The sequence below is a fragment of the Cottoperca gobio genome, chromosome 5, assembly GCF_900634415.1.
Source record: "Cottoperca gobio chromosome 5, fCotGob3.1, whole genome shotgun sequence".
In the NCBI taxonomy this organism is placed as follows: Eukaryota; Metazoa; Chordata; class Actinopteri; order Perciformes; family Bovichtidae; genus Cottoperca; species Cottoperca gobio.
The window spans coordinates 20159276-20177877 of NC_041359.1; the positions used below are offsets into that span (position 1 = coordinate 20159276).

The following is an 18602-nucleotide window of genomic DNA, read 5'->3' on the forward strand; positions in this document are numbered from 1 at the left end:
TCCCTCGACTTTAATACAGGGAACTCGACTGTGCGGCTTGTCCCGGTGCCGGTAACCTTGTCACGACACCGGCTGCCATAAGAAGCACCTCTTCCTGACGTTTGGCAATTTAATTTCTCAGAATTAAATCGGGCCTCATTACTGACGCTTTGATCTTGCAGCCAGCGGAAGAAGCCTCTGTATCTCTTTGTAGTGCTACAGTTAATGTCGGCATGCTGGAAATTAAAGGGTGAACCACTGTGTCTATAAGACATCGACCCCTTAAAGGTACGGCCGTGGTATTCACGGGCTTAGAAGATGTCGGAGTCGGCCGGCCGGACGGCTTGCATCGCGTTTCCTCGACGGCGAAAGAAGAGAAATGTGAGCAGAACTGGAAAAACAATCGTTTTAATGTTTGATTAACCCGATACTGAAATGTTTGCAAAGATCAGAATGTAATCCAAATAGTCTTTAATTGCAAATGAACAACAAGACAGCCTCGCGTTCATAAGAACGGAGAGAAGAAGAGTAACGTTATGAGCGAGCCCGTGTTGGAATATAGGTATTCAGGGAACTGGTCCAAGATTAATTGGCTTCCATTTCCATACCGTCCCAATCCTGGCAAGGCGGAACGAAACAACATTGGCCCTGGCTGGGACAAACAAGCTTCAAGATATAAAACAAACATTTTTAATTGCTATCCTCTCTAATTACTAAACCCCGAGAACAAAATGCGCCCTTCAGCTGCTCCCATTAGCAGGGGACTGGGCGGCGGCCTGCAGGGTCCTTCGGGCCATCTCCAGGGCTCCTTCCTGGTTCTTGTTCCCGCCAATAAAGCCTCCAGCGTGGACGAAGACGCAGCCCTCGATCCCACTGAGCTTCGACAGTGCTTCATCGCGAACGCCGCGCCACTCTTCTAGCAGGGACAGCCTGGGAAAGGAAGACAGAAGGGCAAATTGGCTTACAGCTTCAAACTGTGTGGTCAGCTGCTCACTTCCTGTTGACACTTTGGCAAAAACACTCTGTGCTGCACATGTCTGCCCAACCAGAACGACAACAATTAGAAAACACAATTCTGCACTGATGAATACTGTCAACCAAATATCAATGAAAGAACAGAATACACATAGAAATTCAGCCAATGGGTCACTTTTCCACCAAACGTTTACCGCTTCTCAAATGTGAAGATGTTTCTTCTTTTCTTTCAATATTGCCATTTGATTATCTTTATTTATTTCAGCATGGCATTGCACGAAGACTTGGACTGCTCTGGTCATTTCAGATTTCATGACATGACCTGGTGCCATCCAAGGGAAACGGCAGTGACCCTGACACACCCGCACGCACACGCACACACACACACACACACACACACACACACACACAGCACCACTACAAGCAGACCAACACAATCAGCTTCATTCTTCTCCAGTAATGTGGAAAATCACAGATCGGCACCTTAGTCGAGGAACCAATACGATGGCAGCGGAGTCGACGGGCAATCTTACAAAGTGGGGGAAATATTGGCTCTGCGAGGGTTCACGGGATGACCTCGACAAAGTGTCTTTGGATGTAACGTGCAGAGGCTGAAAATTCATAAAAATGTACAGGCAGCTCATTTACCACCCACTGCTCTGTCTCCAGCCTGGCATGTCATTTAAAGCACATTACCAGTTCTCCTTTGTTTGTGTGCATGTGTGTGATGCTTGCCCTGATGGGGTTATCATCTCCATTTCCTAAGACATGTTTAGCAATGAATTTTGATTCCCCACTTTATAAATCACCTCTCACACTCCCACTGCTTCTGAAATAACTTTAAAAGCCTTAAACTGGCTAAAACCACCAAAAGCATCACATTTCTTTTTTTTTTTGTCATGGCAACCTCGGGCCCCTCTTTCGCTCTGTCGCATGCTCGATGAATTATGGATTATGAAACTGTACAGTCTAACTAACTCAGAAAGTGAGACGCTTGTCAAAAACAGCTGCATTTTGAAAAGGGTTTTCTTTTTCGATTCATCCTAAACAAATCGTAATAGTCAGAGAGTCAAGAGCGTCACAAGTCATCCATAATGTCAAATGATTCACCTGTGTACACTGAAACTCCACTCTCCATGTCATTATCTCAAGTCTTGATCTTATGCCCATTGGACAACCTGGGAAGAAAAGCATAGCAACCCCCTAATCCCGGTAAAATTAAACAACCAATCGATAGCGCCACAGTATGGCTGGGAAATAAGCGCAAGAGGAAAGGTCAACAGCGCTGGTAATGAGATAAGGAGTAGGAGGGGGAGGACTTGTTGTTATGACAGGCCAGGAAGCTCTGATTCTCAAGATGACCAGTCTAAAAATAAGACCACAATTAGCAAATTAACCTCTCAAGACCTTCACAGGACCTTTACTATGCCATAACGATGAAGATACTGGCCTGGGAATTAGTGCTTTAATAGAAAAAAAAGAAACATCCCTCAAGATTTGGAGATAAAAACAAGAGACACTTGTATATATGCAAAGGTCCTCCATCCTCCCGCAGCTTGCCGACTCATAATTCATGGACACCATCTGTGCACTAGAGATTTTACACACGTCGTCACACGTGTCTTCCTTAAAACATGAGCCATGCCTGCGATTTAGCCGACTGATGTCACTACAGGGAGGATAAAGACTTATCATTTTGTTCCTTTTGAAGGGAAATTATTTCCTCCCTTCGTCACTACAACTTTCATTGTTCCGCTTCTTCAAGACAAAAACACGGCGGCTTTGTATACACCTGTAAAATATGACGTCACACAGATTCCAGGTGTTCTGCTTTTCTTCCACTCATGAAAGTTATTTGAATATCTTTAGCTTTTGGATAGAGATAGAGATATATATATAAAACATTAGTTGCAGCCCCAGTACAGAGGCACAGCAGATAGCTGTGACGGCAGCCAGTGGACTCCAGAAATAGAGTCATATGTTCTGGTTCAGCTCACATTCCGGTCAACCTACAGTATTATCCTATACAGTACATCTCAGAGAAGGACTGCCTCCACTCCTCTCTTCTTTCTCCCGGCTCACATTTCCTTAGTAATGTGATGCTGATAAAAATAGACCTTTTCCCCCCCAGGTGCAGTAGCATGGACACAGGTGATAACAACACCCCTTTCGCAGAGTCGGCACATGCCCGCTGGGAGGAAGCAGGCCACCCGTAGAAAGAGCCATCTGGAGCTATGTTGTTGTTTTATCATTGTTCTCATGTAGCTCCACACCCACAGCCATGTTTTGTATTAAATTAAATATTTGAAGCGCCTGAGTTTCTGCTGCCGAGTGGAAGAAAGTCTAGCGGAGGGATGCGGTGAAGGAGGGGAGGAAGGTGTGAAAGGTGAGACAGCAAGATAGGGGACAAGGTGGATGCGGGGGAGGGGGGAGGTTAGGATTAATGGGATAAGAGCAATATAGGATAGGAAATTGGAAGAGGGTTATAGGACTGATACAAGATATACAAGATCATAAGAGAGACAGTAAGAAAGGCAGAAGAGAAACACTGATGGGAGAGCCAAGAGCAAATGGACCTCATAGAAAGAGATGAAAATAGAAAAGCATGTAACAGAGCAGCCACCGGTCAGATCAGAACTGAATCAAAAAGCTATTACCACCTTATTCTTGAGTCTTTGTGCAGCCCACAGTGCAGTAATAATAATAATGAGGAGTCAAACCCAGGATCAAAGCATGAGGGCACATACTGTCCGAGGTTACAATAGAACCTGGTGTTCAGGTGGACCAGTGCTGCGATGGCGACGTCTCAAGCACGGCATGAAGTCATCCCAGATATCACATCTGTAAGGTCTATTTGATTTTTATAGACCAAAAATCACATTCATCTCAGAGGGCTTTACGATCTGCACAACATGTGACACCTTCAATCTTTAGACCCTCGATTCCAGTACGGAAAAATTCCATATAAAAAAAAAAAAAGAAACACTCAGGAAGAGCCACGTAAAGACATTCAATAGATGCCACATGTACAAAACAAGAAGCAGCTGTAGAGGAAATACTGTGTGGAGAATCAGAATGAACATAGAAGAGTTACAATCCTTCACATCTTTCGTAAAATCAAAACACATTGTTTTGATTCTACTTATGCAATAGCCTTTCAATGTATTCTCTCTATGTAATAGATTGTTGGTGGCTGAGTCCGCCAATCCACCGCGGGCTTGAAATTGCACAGCGCATGCATGTAATCCAGAGTAACTGCTCTTAATTGTCATTGATATCAGCCGGATATCTGTTTATCTGTTTGGATATCTCCCCAATCTACTGCTGCGTCAAAGCTGTAATAATGAACCGCTAATGCAAACCCAACACTTCCTCCTGTTGTAAAGCTTTTATTTTGAAGCAGTCACGGGACACGCAGTCGCCACCGAGGTTAGTACATAAAGCGTAACATCGAGTAAACATCTTTGTGTGATCAGTTCGAGAGTTTCAGTGCATAATATCTTTTCTCAGGGGGGTTTGAGGGAGGTTCTTTAAATGTCTAATCACCTTTTTATCAGCTTGTAGTGACACGCAGCCCAATTTAGAAGAGTCACTCAAAGTGTCCCTTTTGAACTACAAAAACAAAACAGTCCACTCACGGTGGCACGGTGGTGATACAGAGTGACGGTCTTTGGCTGAATAAAGACACCGGCTGCACAGAGCACACATCCAAGATTCCATTTTAGCCGCGACCAAATCAACGTTAATTGGCTGATCTAATGTGCCGCTGGTGAGGGCTGTTACTGTAAACGGTGGATCAAACTGAGAAGCCCGCCGACAGCTCTTTAGCTCTTTGCTAATTACAAATAGTGAAGGATAAAGGTGATGATCAGAGCATCAGAACCCCTCCCTAAACAATACATCTCTACTCACTACTAATATTCTTTCTCAGTCCACTGGTGCTTATGAACAATATCAAACAGAACAAGTCATCAAACCTCGGAGCAAACTAAACTAAATCCAGCATGAAAAAACAACAACAACATCGAAGCAACATGGCTGCTGGAAGGATTTTGGTGAAGGATCAGACTGGAAATGTGTTTTGCGGGTTATAAAGATGTCAAACGTTGTAACGCAAGCAGCTACAAGATGCAGGATAAGCCTGGAGCATGTCTCCATGGCCTTGTTCATAATGTGTGCTTTATGCTGGGATGCAGTCAAACAGCACGCCAACTTGCAGGACTCCTGCGGGGATGCCGATGACGTTAATACAGCAACATTGTCGGTCGTAGTGAGAGAGGCTCCCCAGGTAAACAATTCCCCTCCAGAAGTAACAAACACAGACGAGAGGTGTTAACCATCTGACAAATTCACACAGAGGGTCTTTGTCTCGTCATCACCGTCGTTATGTACAGAGAGGCAAGGCAAGAATACTGATATGATTTAATGAGCATGGATGAGGCATCTTTCGCTAAGTGTCGGGCATTAGGGTTTGAGGGACCTCGTTATTGCTAAAAGATGCAGAAATGCTTCACAACAACAGCAGCAGGGACTTTGTGCATCAGGTTTTAAGTATGGCACAAACACGATTCAAAGTGACGTACATTACATAAAGGCATAACTTGCATTAAAAGTTTAAAAGACCATTTGGAGGAAAAATGTCATTAGCATGTCATGACCGGCAGCGCTCTGGATGAGTGAGCGAGCCGCAGCTGTGCAATACAATACAGTGCGTCCAGTGTGGACGGGCTTTTTGGACATGCTAGCGGAGTCGCTATAGGGATGCTAATGTCGGTCCACCACTTTGGTACCAGGCTGAAATATCTCAACAGATATTTGATGGATTACCATGAAATTGTGTAGAAACATTCATGGTCAAACCTGCACAACTAATGACATTACCATCAGCTGCACTCTGCGTTTAGTGCTAATTAGCTGATGCTAGGGTGCTAAACTAAGAAGGTGAACATGGTGAACACTATACCTGCTAAACATCAGACTCTTGTTACAGTAAGGGAACAAGGCTAAATGTGTGACTCCATAACTACACCAACTTTGCAGATTAAGTTTTAAGTCGCATAATAGGCATTGATCTTCTTCTTTGGCAATAGAAATAAAGAAATGTTGCTAAACGTGAGCACGCAGGCACATCAAACCACTCATTTGTTCAGTGCTGTCTTTTTAAAGCGTAGTTGGGATCGTAAACACTCAATGCTGCACGTGTGTGACGTCAGATTGGCCTACATCATGTCCATATTACGAGAGGGTCGTGAGGAGACAATGGTGAATATGCAATGGAAGAGACTCTGCTGTTCAATGGAGCATGAGTCTCATTCATTACAATACACCCTCATAAGAATCTGTGTATGCTTAAGTAAGAAGCTGTGAATGAAAGTGGCAGTATACCGTACCAGCATGTACTGTATACCTGCCGTGTAGCTGGAACAGAGGGTGTAATACACTTTAGGAAAAGAAGAACACCTGAGTGGAGTGTGTTTACAGCATTTCAACTCCTTAGAGAGAAATGTGGGAATAAAACCTCTGCCTTAACTAGAGAATCATCGTCATCCTACGAACAAGTATCTCTATCCAAGCAGGAAATAGTCTCTCAGCGGAGGTCATGCGAATCCTCCGTGAGCAGTTGTCAAATGGTCTGATAAGCGTGAAAGTTAAATCATACATCATGATGCGTCTCCATCACCAGAGCTCGACCTATTTCAACACAGGAGACTCTGAAGCTGTGCCTGTCACTGTATTTTCCCCCAGAGTTTAAAACAATATCGTCTTGGAGAACTTCCTGAGTCAGTGTCACAACATCTCTGCGAGCTCTGCATGTTTAATTTCTGCGAAGGTAACTCATGCAGAGGACTGCCTCCGCACAGGAGACTACCAGCAGCACCCCATGAAGCAGAAATGTAGTTTAAATTAATCTTTAACATTTAAAACTAAAAATAGACATTAGGGGGGGGGAGAGTCACAATTGTAGCTCTTGTGATTAAAACAATTAATAAATGTACCTGTTCTGGAAGGTGTTGAGCCCAGCAGGGACGCACTGGACCCTCCACTGTCCATTCTGGTCGGAGTAAAGGATAAACTTGATGGGCGTCTCCACATTGAGCTCCTTCTCCAGGGTAAACAGATGCTCCTTCCAGGGACATCCACCCTGGGAGAACACCAGCACCTCCCCACTGGGATCGATCTGGATATGAGAAGATTAAAAACTATATATATATATATATATATATATATATATATATATATAGAGTACTAAAGTACAGGATAAAGGACAGTAGAGAGGAAACAGCTGGTTTCTGTCTAATTTAGGATTAAGCAAAGAAAAGAATCAATTGCTTGATCTTTACACCTTTATAATTATATATATATATAAAAAATATAAAGTTTCTCAACATCATTAAACATAATCGTGTATTGTACTGTATGATATGAAAATGAAATGAAAACTTTAGCTGAAGAAGAACATTGGCATTGAAAAACAGGACCAAATATGAATATCAAGCAGCCCCCCCCCCCCTCACCCCCCCATGTCAATCCGCTGCATGCCAGAACAGTGACAGAGAGAAATACACACAAGATACACAAACCTGTCACTGAACAAGAATCACCAGATTGTCATTGTTTACTCAAAGTTACACTTTCTTTATGCACAAATAACATCTTTAATAAGAATAAATCTTTTTTTTAATACAATTTTTTCAACACCAAACTGTACTTTCAATGCCTAAAACTAAAGACTCTTTTCAGGCTTCACACTAAACTGCACCCCCCCCCCCCGATTCAGAGAACCAGAGTAAAGGGATTGTAGTAATCTTCCCCCGTATGATCTATAGCTGATGGATCAACTATTATTCGTTGCTTGGTGCGTTTGGTATTATTCGCTGTATCAAACATTACAATACATTAATATAATGTAACAGATACAGAGAAACCCATTGCTGCTGATGGATCATGCATTCATTAATATCATCCGTTTGATTTTATGTATTAGAAATAGGGTGATAAGAACGATGGACAATCAATCTCCAAAGCTTCAGAAATATCTTTTTTCCGCACCCAAGTGCAATAACGTTCACTACGCACCAACATGGGATTGGGCGTTCTTGTACCTGATGCCTCCCCTTAACAGCTTCCTCCACCACCGCGCGAGCCGGCAGCCAGGAGGACTGGAAGAACTCCAGACGGTCCAGGAAACTCCTCTCCAACCATCTTCATAGCCTTTCTGAAACCCTCCTGGTAAACACACGTGTTCACATACATGCATCAGAAACATATTACAAAGGAAGAAATGGACTTTTTACAACCGACTACATTTTAGATGTCATTTTGATGAAAACAAAAGAAGCTGCTTGTGGTTCAGAATCCGTTTTGTTCGTCAGCTTCCCGTAACGTGCTGGACAAACCCCCGGCCTGACCTCACTGACTCGTAGTCTCATGAGCAGAAACTCAAGAGAGCATGAGAAAGACACGGGAGAAGCCTAATCTTCATGCATTTGATTGTGGCGGCTGAGGTATTTCCTGAATTTTAACGGTCATGGGTGGAGAAGGTGAAAATCCATTAGGTTTTTCAATTACAGCCACTTTTGCGAGTTCACCGGGTCAGTCTACCGTCAAGTTTTCACTTTTCCTGATCCCTTAGAGCTGCCGTGCCTCGCAGCGCGAGTTGGTTGGGGAATTGGGAGAACGTGCCACGAAAAGAATCATAATCATGTGAACTGATATATGAAAAAAAACAAATCTGCCAGTTATTCCACTGAGACGGCCCCGAAGGAAGGAGAAGAAATTGGTCAACATATATGCAAAGCCAGGCTGCAGGACTCATCATGCAGAAAAACAGGTGCCGTTTCCCTGCAGGCATTCCCTTCATGCAAACATTTTAATATTTTTTAACATCAATGTGTCTTGTTGCTCCACAACTCCTTGTTAATGTTTATTCTGATCCGAGTAGAGCAGGAAGAGAAGACGACAGAATGCCTGCATCACAGCGTCTGAAACTCGTCTGTCTGGGAGTGTTATGTTGTGTGTTCTTCCTTCAACAGATGTAGTTATTTACACACAGTAATACCCCGTGTTCACGAGTCATACTGTAGAAATCCTGGCATTTAAAAACACACGTAATGTGTGACCGTTAGGTAAAGATATATATAATAAAAGCGCTGCATCAGACCGGTCTGCGTGCTAAGTGCGAGTATACATTCCCACTCATGCGATCCCTCACCTCAGTGTCTTGACTCTTGCTGTTCCAGCGTGGGTTCAGGTGGCCGACGCGCGCGCTCAGTGCGCTGGAGACGGCGTAGCGAGCCTCCCCGTCACACTGTGAAATGCCATTGTCTACAGCATCCACCTCCTCCACAAAGTTCTCATACAGCTGCAGAGAAAGGAAAGAGACGCTTGGAGAGGTTAGGAACCTGTAATGACATGGGAATCGGCTGTTTTATGTTTATGCTAATTTAGAAAAAGGAAGTGAATCCCTTTTTCAAGCCAGGGCAGTTAAGAAAGACCGGACTTTCAGCAGAGAGCAATGTACGGGGTTTACATGCTTCTGATTGAAATGCATTTGTTCACAGTGTGTGGGCAGTTACTGAGGGCTACAGTGCACGGCGAAGTCATAAAACCAAAATGAAGAGCCAAATTGCTGCCATTTTGGAGTTCATATAAATATACATATTGAAAGTCAAATCCTCAGAACACCGGAAAGTCATTCACCAAACTGTTGACATTTCACACTAGTGGCTTAAAAGTGGAACCAAGTTTTGGGGGAAAAGATGGAGATTCAGTTTGTGTGAACTGGCTGAGGATGAGAGAAGCTACATCCTAAAAATAAATACAGCCCCAGCTGTGAGTAAAAGGATTATTTGGGGCTTAAATCAGACTGACGCATCAAAAGGCCAATAATAATACAAGTTAATAGTGCTAATATTTATGGTTGACCTAAGATTTGGCTGGCATAATGTGCCTGGCCATCAAAATATTCTGTGTGCTGAGCTCCTGCTGGCCCCGCCGTCTAAAATGCATAAAATGTAACTGCAGAGTCCGTGGTTTGAATCTTGCAGAGATACTTTGCTGCATCCCCCGTCTGTTTCTCTTTATTTAGAATCACCCTCTACTGCCAGCTGTAGGATTAAAGGCAAAACTTAAAACATGTTCTCCACAGTTACTACATGGACCACATGCACAGAGATACTTAGAGCTAGCTTTTCCTTTTCACATCCTAATCTGTTCCGTCTTCTAACTTCATGATGAAATACTTACAGTATTTAGGCTCAATTCATCCGCCGAGGAAATATTTTTGATATGAATGAGGCGGGACGGGGAAACATCTGTTTCCAACACAGTGTTTGTGCTGGGAATAAAACACAATGGCTGCTAATCAACTGCCTGCTATAAATCCGTCATCTTCCTCCTCTCACCTTGTCAAAGAGCATCTCCAGCTGCCTGTCGCCCTCCTTCAGCTGCGTCAGCTGGGTCAGCAGCGGACGACCAAAGTGTAGGTAGATCAGGCCTGCTGAGCTGAGCTTGGTCACCCATGGCTTCTCTGGGCACAGGCTGTGGAAGCTATCTGCAAAGGTCCTGAAGAGAGGAGAGACATTATGTGAACAGACTGCAGCACAAATAGTTCAATATTCTATTCTCAGTAGGTAAAGAACACAACTGTAGCTTGTACAGTATGCAAACAGATGCATCAGCCTGTACTTTATGTAATCGGTCAACATTAGGATCCCCATTACTTACAGCAGCGACACTTCCTGGGGTCCACAAAACAGACTTACATAATGACCATGTAAGCACATAAGTGGTTTATCAGAATTAACCTACATAACAATTATTTTCATTATCAATTAATTGAGTGATTCTTTTTTCCAAAGGATCCATTAATTGTTTAGTTTATATAACATCCCCTGTTTTAGATCATAGTAAACTGAATGCCTTTGGGTTATTGACTGTTGCAAAAAGCAAAGCAGGAAATTGAAACTGATGAATATTTGTGATTATCTTTTACACGTTTTATAAACCCAAGGATTAATTAATAATGGAAATAATGGGAAACCTATTCCCTTTGCTTATTGAAAAAAATCTAATTAAATAAAATGATGAGCTGCAGTGATCAACTTTTCTTCTGACATGTGTTCTAGCAGTACTCTTGTATTTCAGCCACGTCTCTAACATTTAAAGAAAATAAACAGCGTTGTCTGTAGTCAGATGGGATCCACACTAACGCCAAGGCTTTGGAGATTAAACATTGCTGTTCTGCTCATAAACAGACCTCTTCAATAAAATGTCTGACTCCAGATTCATGCTGCACATTATGGGATGTATATCAAACACCAATTAAAGGCACTTCTATATCCACATCCATAAATAGTCCCCTCAGCTTCAGAGAGAGTTTGCATTGACCCGAGATAGCGAAAGCATGCTCGGGCGTGTTTGTAAGCGTGAGCGCACATGAATAAAAGCCGCCTGAGGTCTCCTCTCAGCCACATGCTGAGATGGGTGGGCTCCAGCACCCAGCCACTGTAGGTCATTTAATTTAGGCTTAATTAGGATGCTCGGGCAGCGGCACAGCGGAAAACAGACCTTAAAATGAATGAGTGACATGCTCGGGAAGCAGAGGGTAATCACAGCCATTAAAAGGACTAATGGGCCAAGCCGAGGCATTTCTATGCTGATTATCAGGAGGCTGGAGTACATGAGGCAGAGGAAAATGACGAAAATGGCTGAAAAGGATTCCAAGCATACCAAAGAGAAAACGTCAAACTGTGTGTGTGTGTGTGTGTGTGTGTGTGTGTGTGTGTGTGTGTGTGTGTGTGTGTGTGTGTGTGTGTGTGTCAAACATGGCAAACTAGCATTTACCATACAGAAGTAAACCAAGATGAGAGAAGTAGAATATAGAACCAAGAGTTGGAACTTTTTGACAAGAGTTAAGCATTACTAAGCATTGTGTAAACAAACTGAACATAATGTCTTACGATTCCCCGACTGCACCAGCTGCACCACTCCCTTATGCTAATCTCCATCACTATCATTAGACAGATCGGCTTTATACCATTTACTGTGTATAAAATGATGCTTCATGACTTTCACCAGAAACTCAATGACGCAAGATAATCGATGCACTTTATGAAAAGATTATTAGCGGCCAGTAATTTCACTCTGAGCCCAGCCGGCCCCTAAAGGTGATGGAAACGTGTGTTGCAGAGAGACACGGTTTTAAAGCACAGTGTGGGCCTTTATGAGCTTCGTCAGTCGGCTTTTCCAAATGTCACAACAAAAAATAGGCTCTTCAAATTTAATTCATGGCTCCTGTCATGATGACCTTAGCTGGTTTGTATAGCGTTCATTTGAGCCACCGTCTGCTTCTCTGACTACTGGGGATTTCCCTTTTGTTGTAAACAAACCGTTCTTGACCCTTTGTACTGTATCCTGCCAATTACTGACTCATCTCCAAACTATCTATTTCCCCCTGTGCTTAAGGCAGAAATGTTTCCAACTAAAAAAAATGTATTATGTCGTTAAGAAATGGAGAAACTCCAATGTGATTACTCAAGGTCTTCCTTTGAGAGGCAGATGTCGGGGAATGTTCCATTTTAATTCATTTAAAATCTCACTTGACCTTCAGCACTGTAGAGAAGACTAAATCCTTTTATAGGAGCGCTTCAGAAACTGTAAAGGTCTCTGGCTCGTGGCTTGTTTTACCCGTACCTTTCTTGGGAAATGATTTTAGTAAGATTGGAGAACAATTTAATATTCAATTAACAGTAACTAATAAATAAGATCAGGGATGAAACATTTCGTATCCAATCTTGAGAAGAATTCTCGACGCCTGTATTCATGCGTGTACGCAAGACGAACATTATTGTTACAATGATACGTAGCGTATGCGTTGAACAGAAAGCTTTAATGTTAAATGAATTGAATGAACTGTGGCCACGTTATCATGCATTATTGATTTTTGCTGTAACCACTCAAATAACAAGGTGGAAATTATTTGTAATGAGAGTCTATATAATGCCTGTTCCAACATTTGGATGAAAGACGAAGCAAAGATCCTTTCTTAATTGTCCTCGACTCCGTCTTTAACAGGAATAGTTCAACATTTTGGGAAATACCCTTATTCACTTAGATGAGGACATTGATATCGCACTCTTATGTGTCGGTTTAATATCCCGCGGGAGCCGGCAGCTGGTTAGCTTAGCTTAGCATACAGACCGGAGCAGCCAGCCTGGTTCCCTGTTCCCTGTTTTACGTTGGTTATGTACAGGACTGGGTGCAGTGGCTTCATTGGAGTCTCAGCTGTGAGTCAGCTCACAGTGACAAGACTGCTCTGCTGCATCAGCTCTACCCCCCCCCCCCTTTTTTGTCCATTTCTGGATTAGCTGGGAGTTAGGAGTGTCCACACTGCCTAGATGGCAACGGCCGGATCCACCCACTTTGAGCTTTGCAACGGCTCTTCAGACCACAGGGGATGTCATGAAGAATACAGTCCATATTTTATACAGTCTATGGTCCGGCCAATTATTAATGGCAAATTTGAGTTTTAACACAGATTAAAACATGTTAATGATTTTGTTACTTTTGGACAGAGGTTTCCAGTCTGTATACGCTGAACTAAGATAACCTGCTGCTTCATATTAAACATATTACAAAACTTCATGTAAGTGGTATCAATCTTCTCATCTAACTAATGGTAAATGTAATGGCACCATTTACCGTGGCGATTTCCAATCTTTACGATCACTCAAAGCACTTTACAACACATGTCATTCACCCATTCACACACACTCATACAGAGTCATACAGAGGCTACCATACAAGGTGCACATCAGCTCCATTAACCATTCACTCACACACCGTTGGCCATCGGGAGCAATATGGGGTTCAGTATCTTGCCCAAGGACACTTCGACATGCTGACTGCAGAGGCTGGGGATCGAACGACCAACCTTCCGACCGGTGGACGACCACTCCACCTCCTGAGCAGCCCAGACTCTCGACAAGAAAGCAAATAAGTGTATTTCCCAAAACATAATGGTCTAATTTCAGGCTCTTACCATTCTTACTGTGTTGTATTGATATTGCTGTCAACCTCATCTGTGCACTGTAACTGTTCTTATATTGAAATGAGGACTCGTAATTGTTTTCATCATCTCCCTCTCCAACTTCCTCCAGCAGCCCAGCCCACTTACTTTAATCCTTGCCATCACAACCATCTTTCCTCCATGTGCGTGTGTGATTGACAGCCACATTCTCCTGCGGCCCCTGACAGCGTAGCGGCAGCCTCTGTGCCTCGTGAAACAGCAGCAGGGGGGCGTTCAATTGAAAGAGCGCTAATTATCACTAACCACCTGCCAGGAAGAGTCCTGGCATATCTTTATCACCGTGGTCATAAAAGCTATCTCTGATTATCATCAGGACGTTAAGCTGACAAGACATCTGGAATATTCTGATTACTCAACGTGATGAGACCTCAAGTGAATGCAATCATTCGGAAAGAACTTCGGCAGGAAATTTAGCAGAGCGTGTTACATTACGATCGACGCAATTAGGCAACTTTAAGGATGTCAGAAGAGAAGCCACGGAGAAGTATAGTGTCTCCTCCTTGGAACCCGGATAAAGAGGATGTGATTCATTACACTTTGTTTTCTGGACATCAAAAATGAGTAACAAGTCTGAAATGCAGTTTGATTTTCCTGTCTTGAGTTCAGGAATCCATGACGGGGGCAATTAAGAGGATTAGAACTTAACGCCAGGCCTAGAGAGGCTAATGCATCAATATCTCTTGAACACAGGCATCACCACATTGACTCTCTGGATACCGTCTACCACGGGGCACTGAGATTCATAACAAACCTCAAAACCCTGACGCACCACTGCACCCGATATGCTCGTGTTGGATGGTCTAAAAAGAGATTTTTAATCTCAAGAATAAAGGTTAATAAATAAACGTATAGGTTAATAGATGATGACATGTCTTAGTCCCTGTGAAAACAATACAAAATACACCCTGCCCGATACTGATTTTAATATTAGTTTTAAAAATCTGTTAAAGATATATCGGCTCGTATGTGTAAACACATTGTATAAACTTGTATTTTTAAATGTGATCAAGATATGAACATTTTGCAGTTGAATGTCTGAGCTCTCTGGTGGACGAACTATGCAACGTTATGTTATGGTTTTAAATGTCTACGGCAATCGTTTTACTTATCCACCTTCATATATACGTCTGTTATAGTGCTGCAACAAAAGATCGTATTCATTGACGATTCATCTGCAGTTTATGTTGATCAAGTTTCTTGTTTGGTCTAAAACAAATGTCGGAAGACAGAGTAAAAACTCCATTTTAAATGTCCCGGTGTCTAATGACACGTCTGTTAAATTGATCAGATAAACAGTCCAAACCCCAAAGATATTCAGTTTACATTGAAATAAAACAAAGAAAAGCAGCAAACCCTCACATTTACAAATTCATTTTTGAAAATCTACTTAAAACTATCAATTAATTATCAAAATAGTTGGTTGCCACTTCATTGTTTTCTATGCTCCACTAACTGATTACATGATTCATTGTTTCAGCTCCTGCTGATGCAGACCCAGGTGCAATTCATTAGATTATTATTATTATGGTGGCTGGCACAATGACATGGCTTACTGGTGCATTTAAATGGAACAAGACATTGTTAATAATATTAGTTACCCCTGTGCTTTGCAGCTATGACGTGTCAAAATGGCCGACGTAAAAGAGGCATATTCTGGAGTTTTTTACTACAAAAAGACATAGTGTGCATTTCTTTTACCTTCAAATAAATGTTGAGTGAAAAATAAACATGTTAAGCACGCCTTACTCTAACATTGATTCATAGATATATTTCAATATTTGTTTATGTGAAGAATTTAACATGCAAGTTCTTTGGCTGTCCACCACACTGGACTACAAGTTTCAGCAGGCATTAAAACATTTCACTGACTTACTCTGTGAGAAATCAAACTTAGTAATCAATCTTTTTAAATTTAAATTAATTTAGTATTGATTTAAGCAAAACACTGTCATGATTCACCATATTAAAATAATCCCACAATATGATTACCATGACAGGTGAGGGACAATAAATGAAATACATTGTCATATATTCCCCAGTCTTGGTCTATTTATTCCAAAGATCTATTGACATGAAAAACTTCATAAACTTAATGTCTTTGCAGAAGTTTACTGCCAAAGTTGTACCTCTGATGATGGTCATAGCGATGCCTCTTTGGGTCAAACTCTCCTCCCACGTCTACAACGATGTCACACTCCGCCAGCTGTTTCGGGTCCCTGGTCCGAACGATCTCGGCATCCTGTGCAATAAATAGAACGTTTTTAAGATCATGCAATCATTTCTCGGGAAAGAAATCATATCTGGATGTTATGTACAGGCCTCATTGAAGTATTATAAAGCTTTTCAATCCATGAGCCAAATGCATTTAAATTACTTCTACCAAACCCGTGAATTATTACAAGAGTGTGACCCTAATTGAAATGGCCGAAAGAGACAAAGACAGATCAGCAGTCATTGTATCAGCATACAAAATATCTTCATCATTATATACAATGATATATCCTGTAACAAAGGATTTGATCAGCCTATTGTGGTGTTTTGAGTTTGGTGGTGGGGCTGCAACTGTGTTTACATTTGGGACAGGGATTGTGCCATAGATAGGGAAATCTGACTCGTGCTAAATGGGTTTATTTCCTAACTGTTGTATCATGTTTGACTTATTATTACAACATTAGGGCATGTTCACATAATAAGTTATTTTAAAAGTCAATGTGGGAACATGTTTATAGTGGTTGTAAATGTTGCCTACCCTTTGCTGTGGGGTTCTCCTAAAACTGTATGATTGTACTACAATTATTATAATTATGGGAGCTCCATCTATCTGTACAGCAGCTCCCCCATTGGGTGTGTTATAAAATGACATGGGACGTGTAGCAGATACATACAATAAAAACTTCTCCAAAAATCCGCCAATGCAGACAGAAGAAACACCTCTTAAGAGTGGCTTCATCAACGTGGTTTACATTAAAGTATCTTTAGCATCGACACATCCTGCACTTAAACAACAACAGTTAGAGGAACAATACAGGCACCTATCATCTTCTCTATAATCCACTATCGCAGCAGCCTACCTTGTACTCAGGTAGTTGACGGAGGAAGAAACAGGCGAGGACTTCATCGCAGTGAAAGGTCCCGTTGTGAGTTCCGATCTTAATAGCGGGCATGTTTTCAGTGCGGAGTCTCTTCGGTTTACTTGACATGTATCGTGGTGCTATAACGTCCACAGAGAGTAAACAACGGCAGCTAGCTCGTGAATGTAACACTCGTAAAACACTCGCTGGTTTGGTTAAGTTTATTTGAGACGTGATTATTGTTAAATTTAGTGCTATTGTGCGTACAAGCCACATTCAAACACTGCACACGAGACGCGCTGGTGACGGACAGATTTGGCAGCCGGACCGGATGTGGTGCTCCTGGTTTGTGCCCGGGAAATAGTTTCTTTTTACTATAGACTGTGTTGTTTTTACATATTTCTAAATAAGTACCCATGAATTTAAGTGAGCTGGAGCACGAAATGTTATATATAAATTATATTTTATGCTAAGTGGAATAATTCACTCGTTCATCAGTGTGACAGTGCTGACAGCAGAGGGCGCTGAAGGCAGTGAAACAAACTCAAACTCTCTTTCATGGAGAGTTGTGGCTGTTACATACTGTATCATTTATTTAGCAAGACCTTTGCAGATTTGTAATTTATCATACCTTTAAAGACTTTACATTATTATGGGGAAATGTGGTGTTTGGCTTCTTTAGAAAATCAAATATTTATTATAATAAACGTGATAATGATGTTGGCAAATTGTTTTATTCATACATTTAAGTTTAACAATTAAAAAAACTTATTTTGTTGTTTTCCTGAATGATGTCTAGACATATGTGAAACTCCTTTGTAATTCGACTAACAAAAAGTCTATCAAAACACTTAATATCTGTATGTTTTATAATATTGTGTCTAGTGTGATTTACCCCTGGCTCTTTGATTATTGTTGTATTTGTATATTACCCCTTGTATACTGAATCTGTATAATGTTATTTTGTTTAGTATGTCTAGTGTACACAACTATGGACACCTTTAAAATGAATTAATAGCCTGTATAGATATCACTACAAAACCAAACGAAATTAAGTCTTGATATATTTTCTAGCGTTACATATCATTAAACTAATAGATAAAGTGGTCTGTGCTTGAATCCTTAATAATAAATTATCTATTAGTAGGCTGCATTAGCCTACCAACCAAGCAAATTGGGCAACCGTCTCATACCCTCAAATTCACTGTTGCAATTAGTTTGTTTTATTAACTACACATTTGTTTGATAAAACAGAATATAAACTGTGATTATAAAGGTATACAGGCAGGGAATGCTCTTTTTAGCTCATCTAGAGGGCATGTGTCAAAGTTTTAAAACCTTTATTATTATTGTGCTTATGTGGTTGCTAAAAAGTGTGCATTTAATTAAAGTAGCTCAAGTGATTATAGGTAAATTAATGCAAATACAGGAAAATACAGCTGCAACGTTGGAGTTGGGTTGGGATCCTTATGGAGGGTCCGACTCAG

The 18602-nt window shown here is 41.6% G+C and overlaps 1 protein-coding gene across 1 annotated transcript; it reads right to left on the bottom strand.

The window, feature by feature from the left end:
- Positions 1–371: 371 nt before the first annotated feature.
- On the bottom strand, positions 372–17391 carry myg1 (myg1 exonuclease). The gene is given in 8 exon segments (XM_029431522.1): positions 372–909; positions 6951–7132; positions 8058–8141; positions 8143–8181; positions 9167–9316; positions 10359–10518; positions 16171–16283; positions 17116–17391. Coding segments are annotated over 8 exon segments (1194 nt in total). The 3' UTR covers positions 372–719.
- Between the last annotated feature and the right edge of the window lie 1211 nt (positions 17392–18602).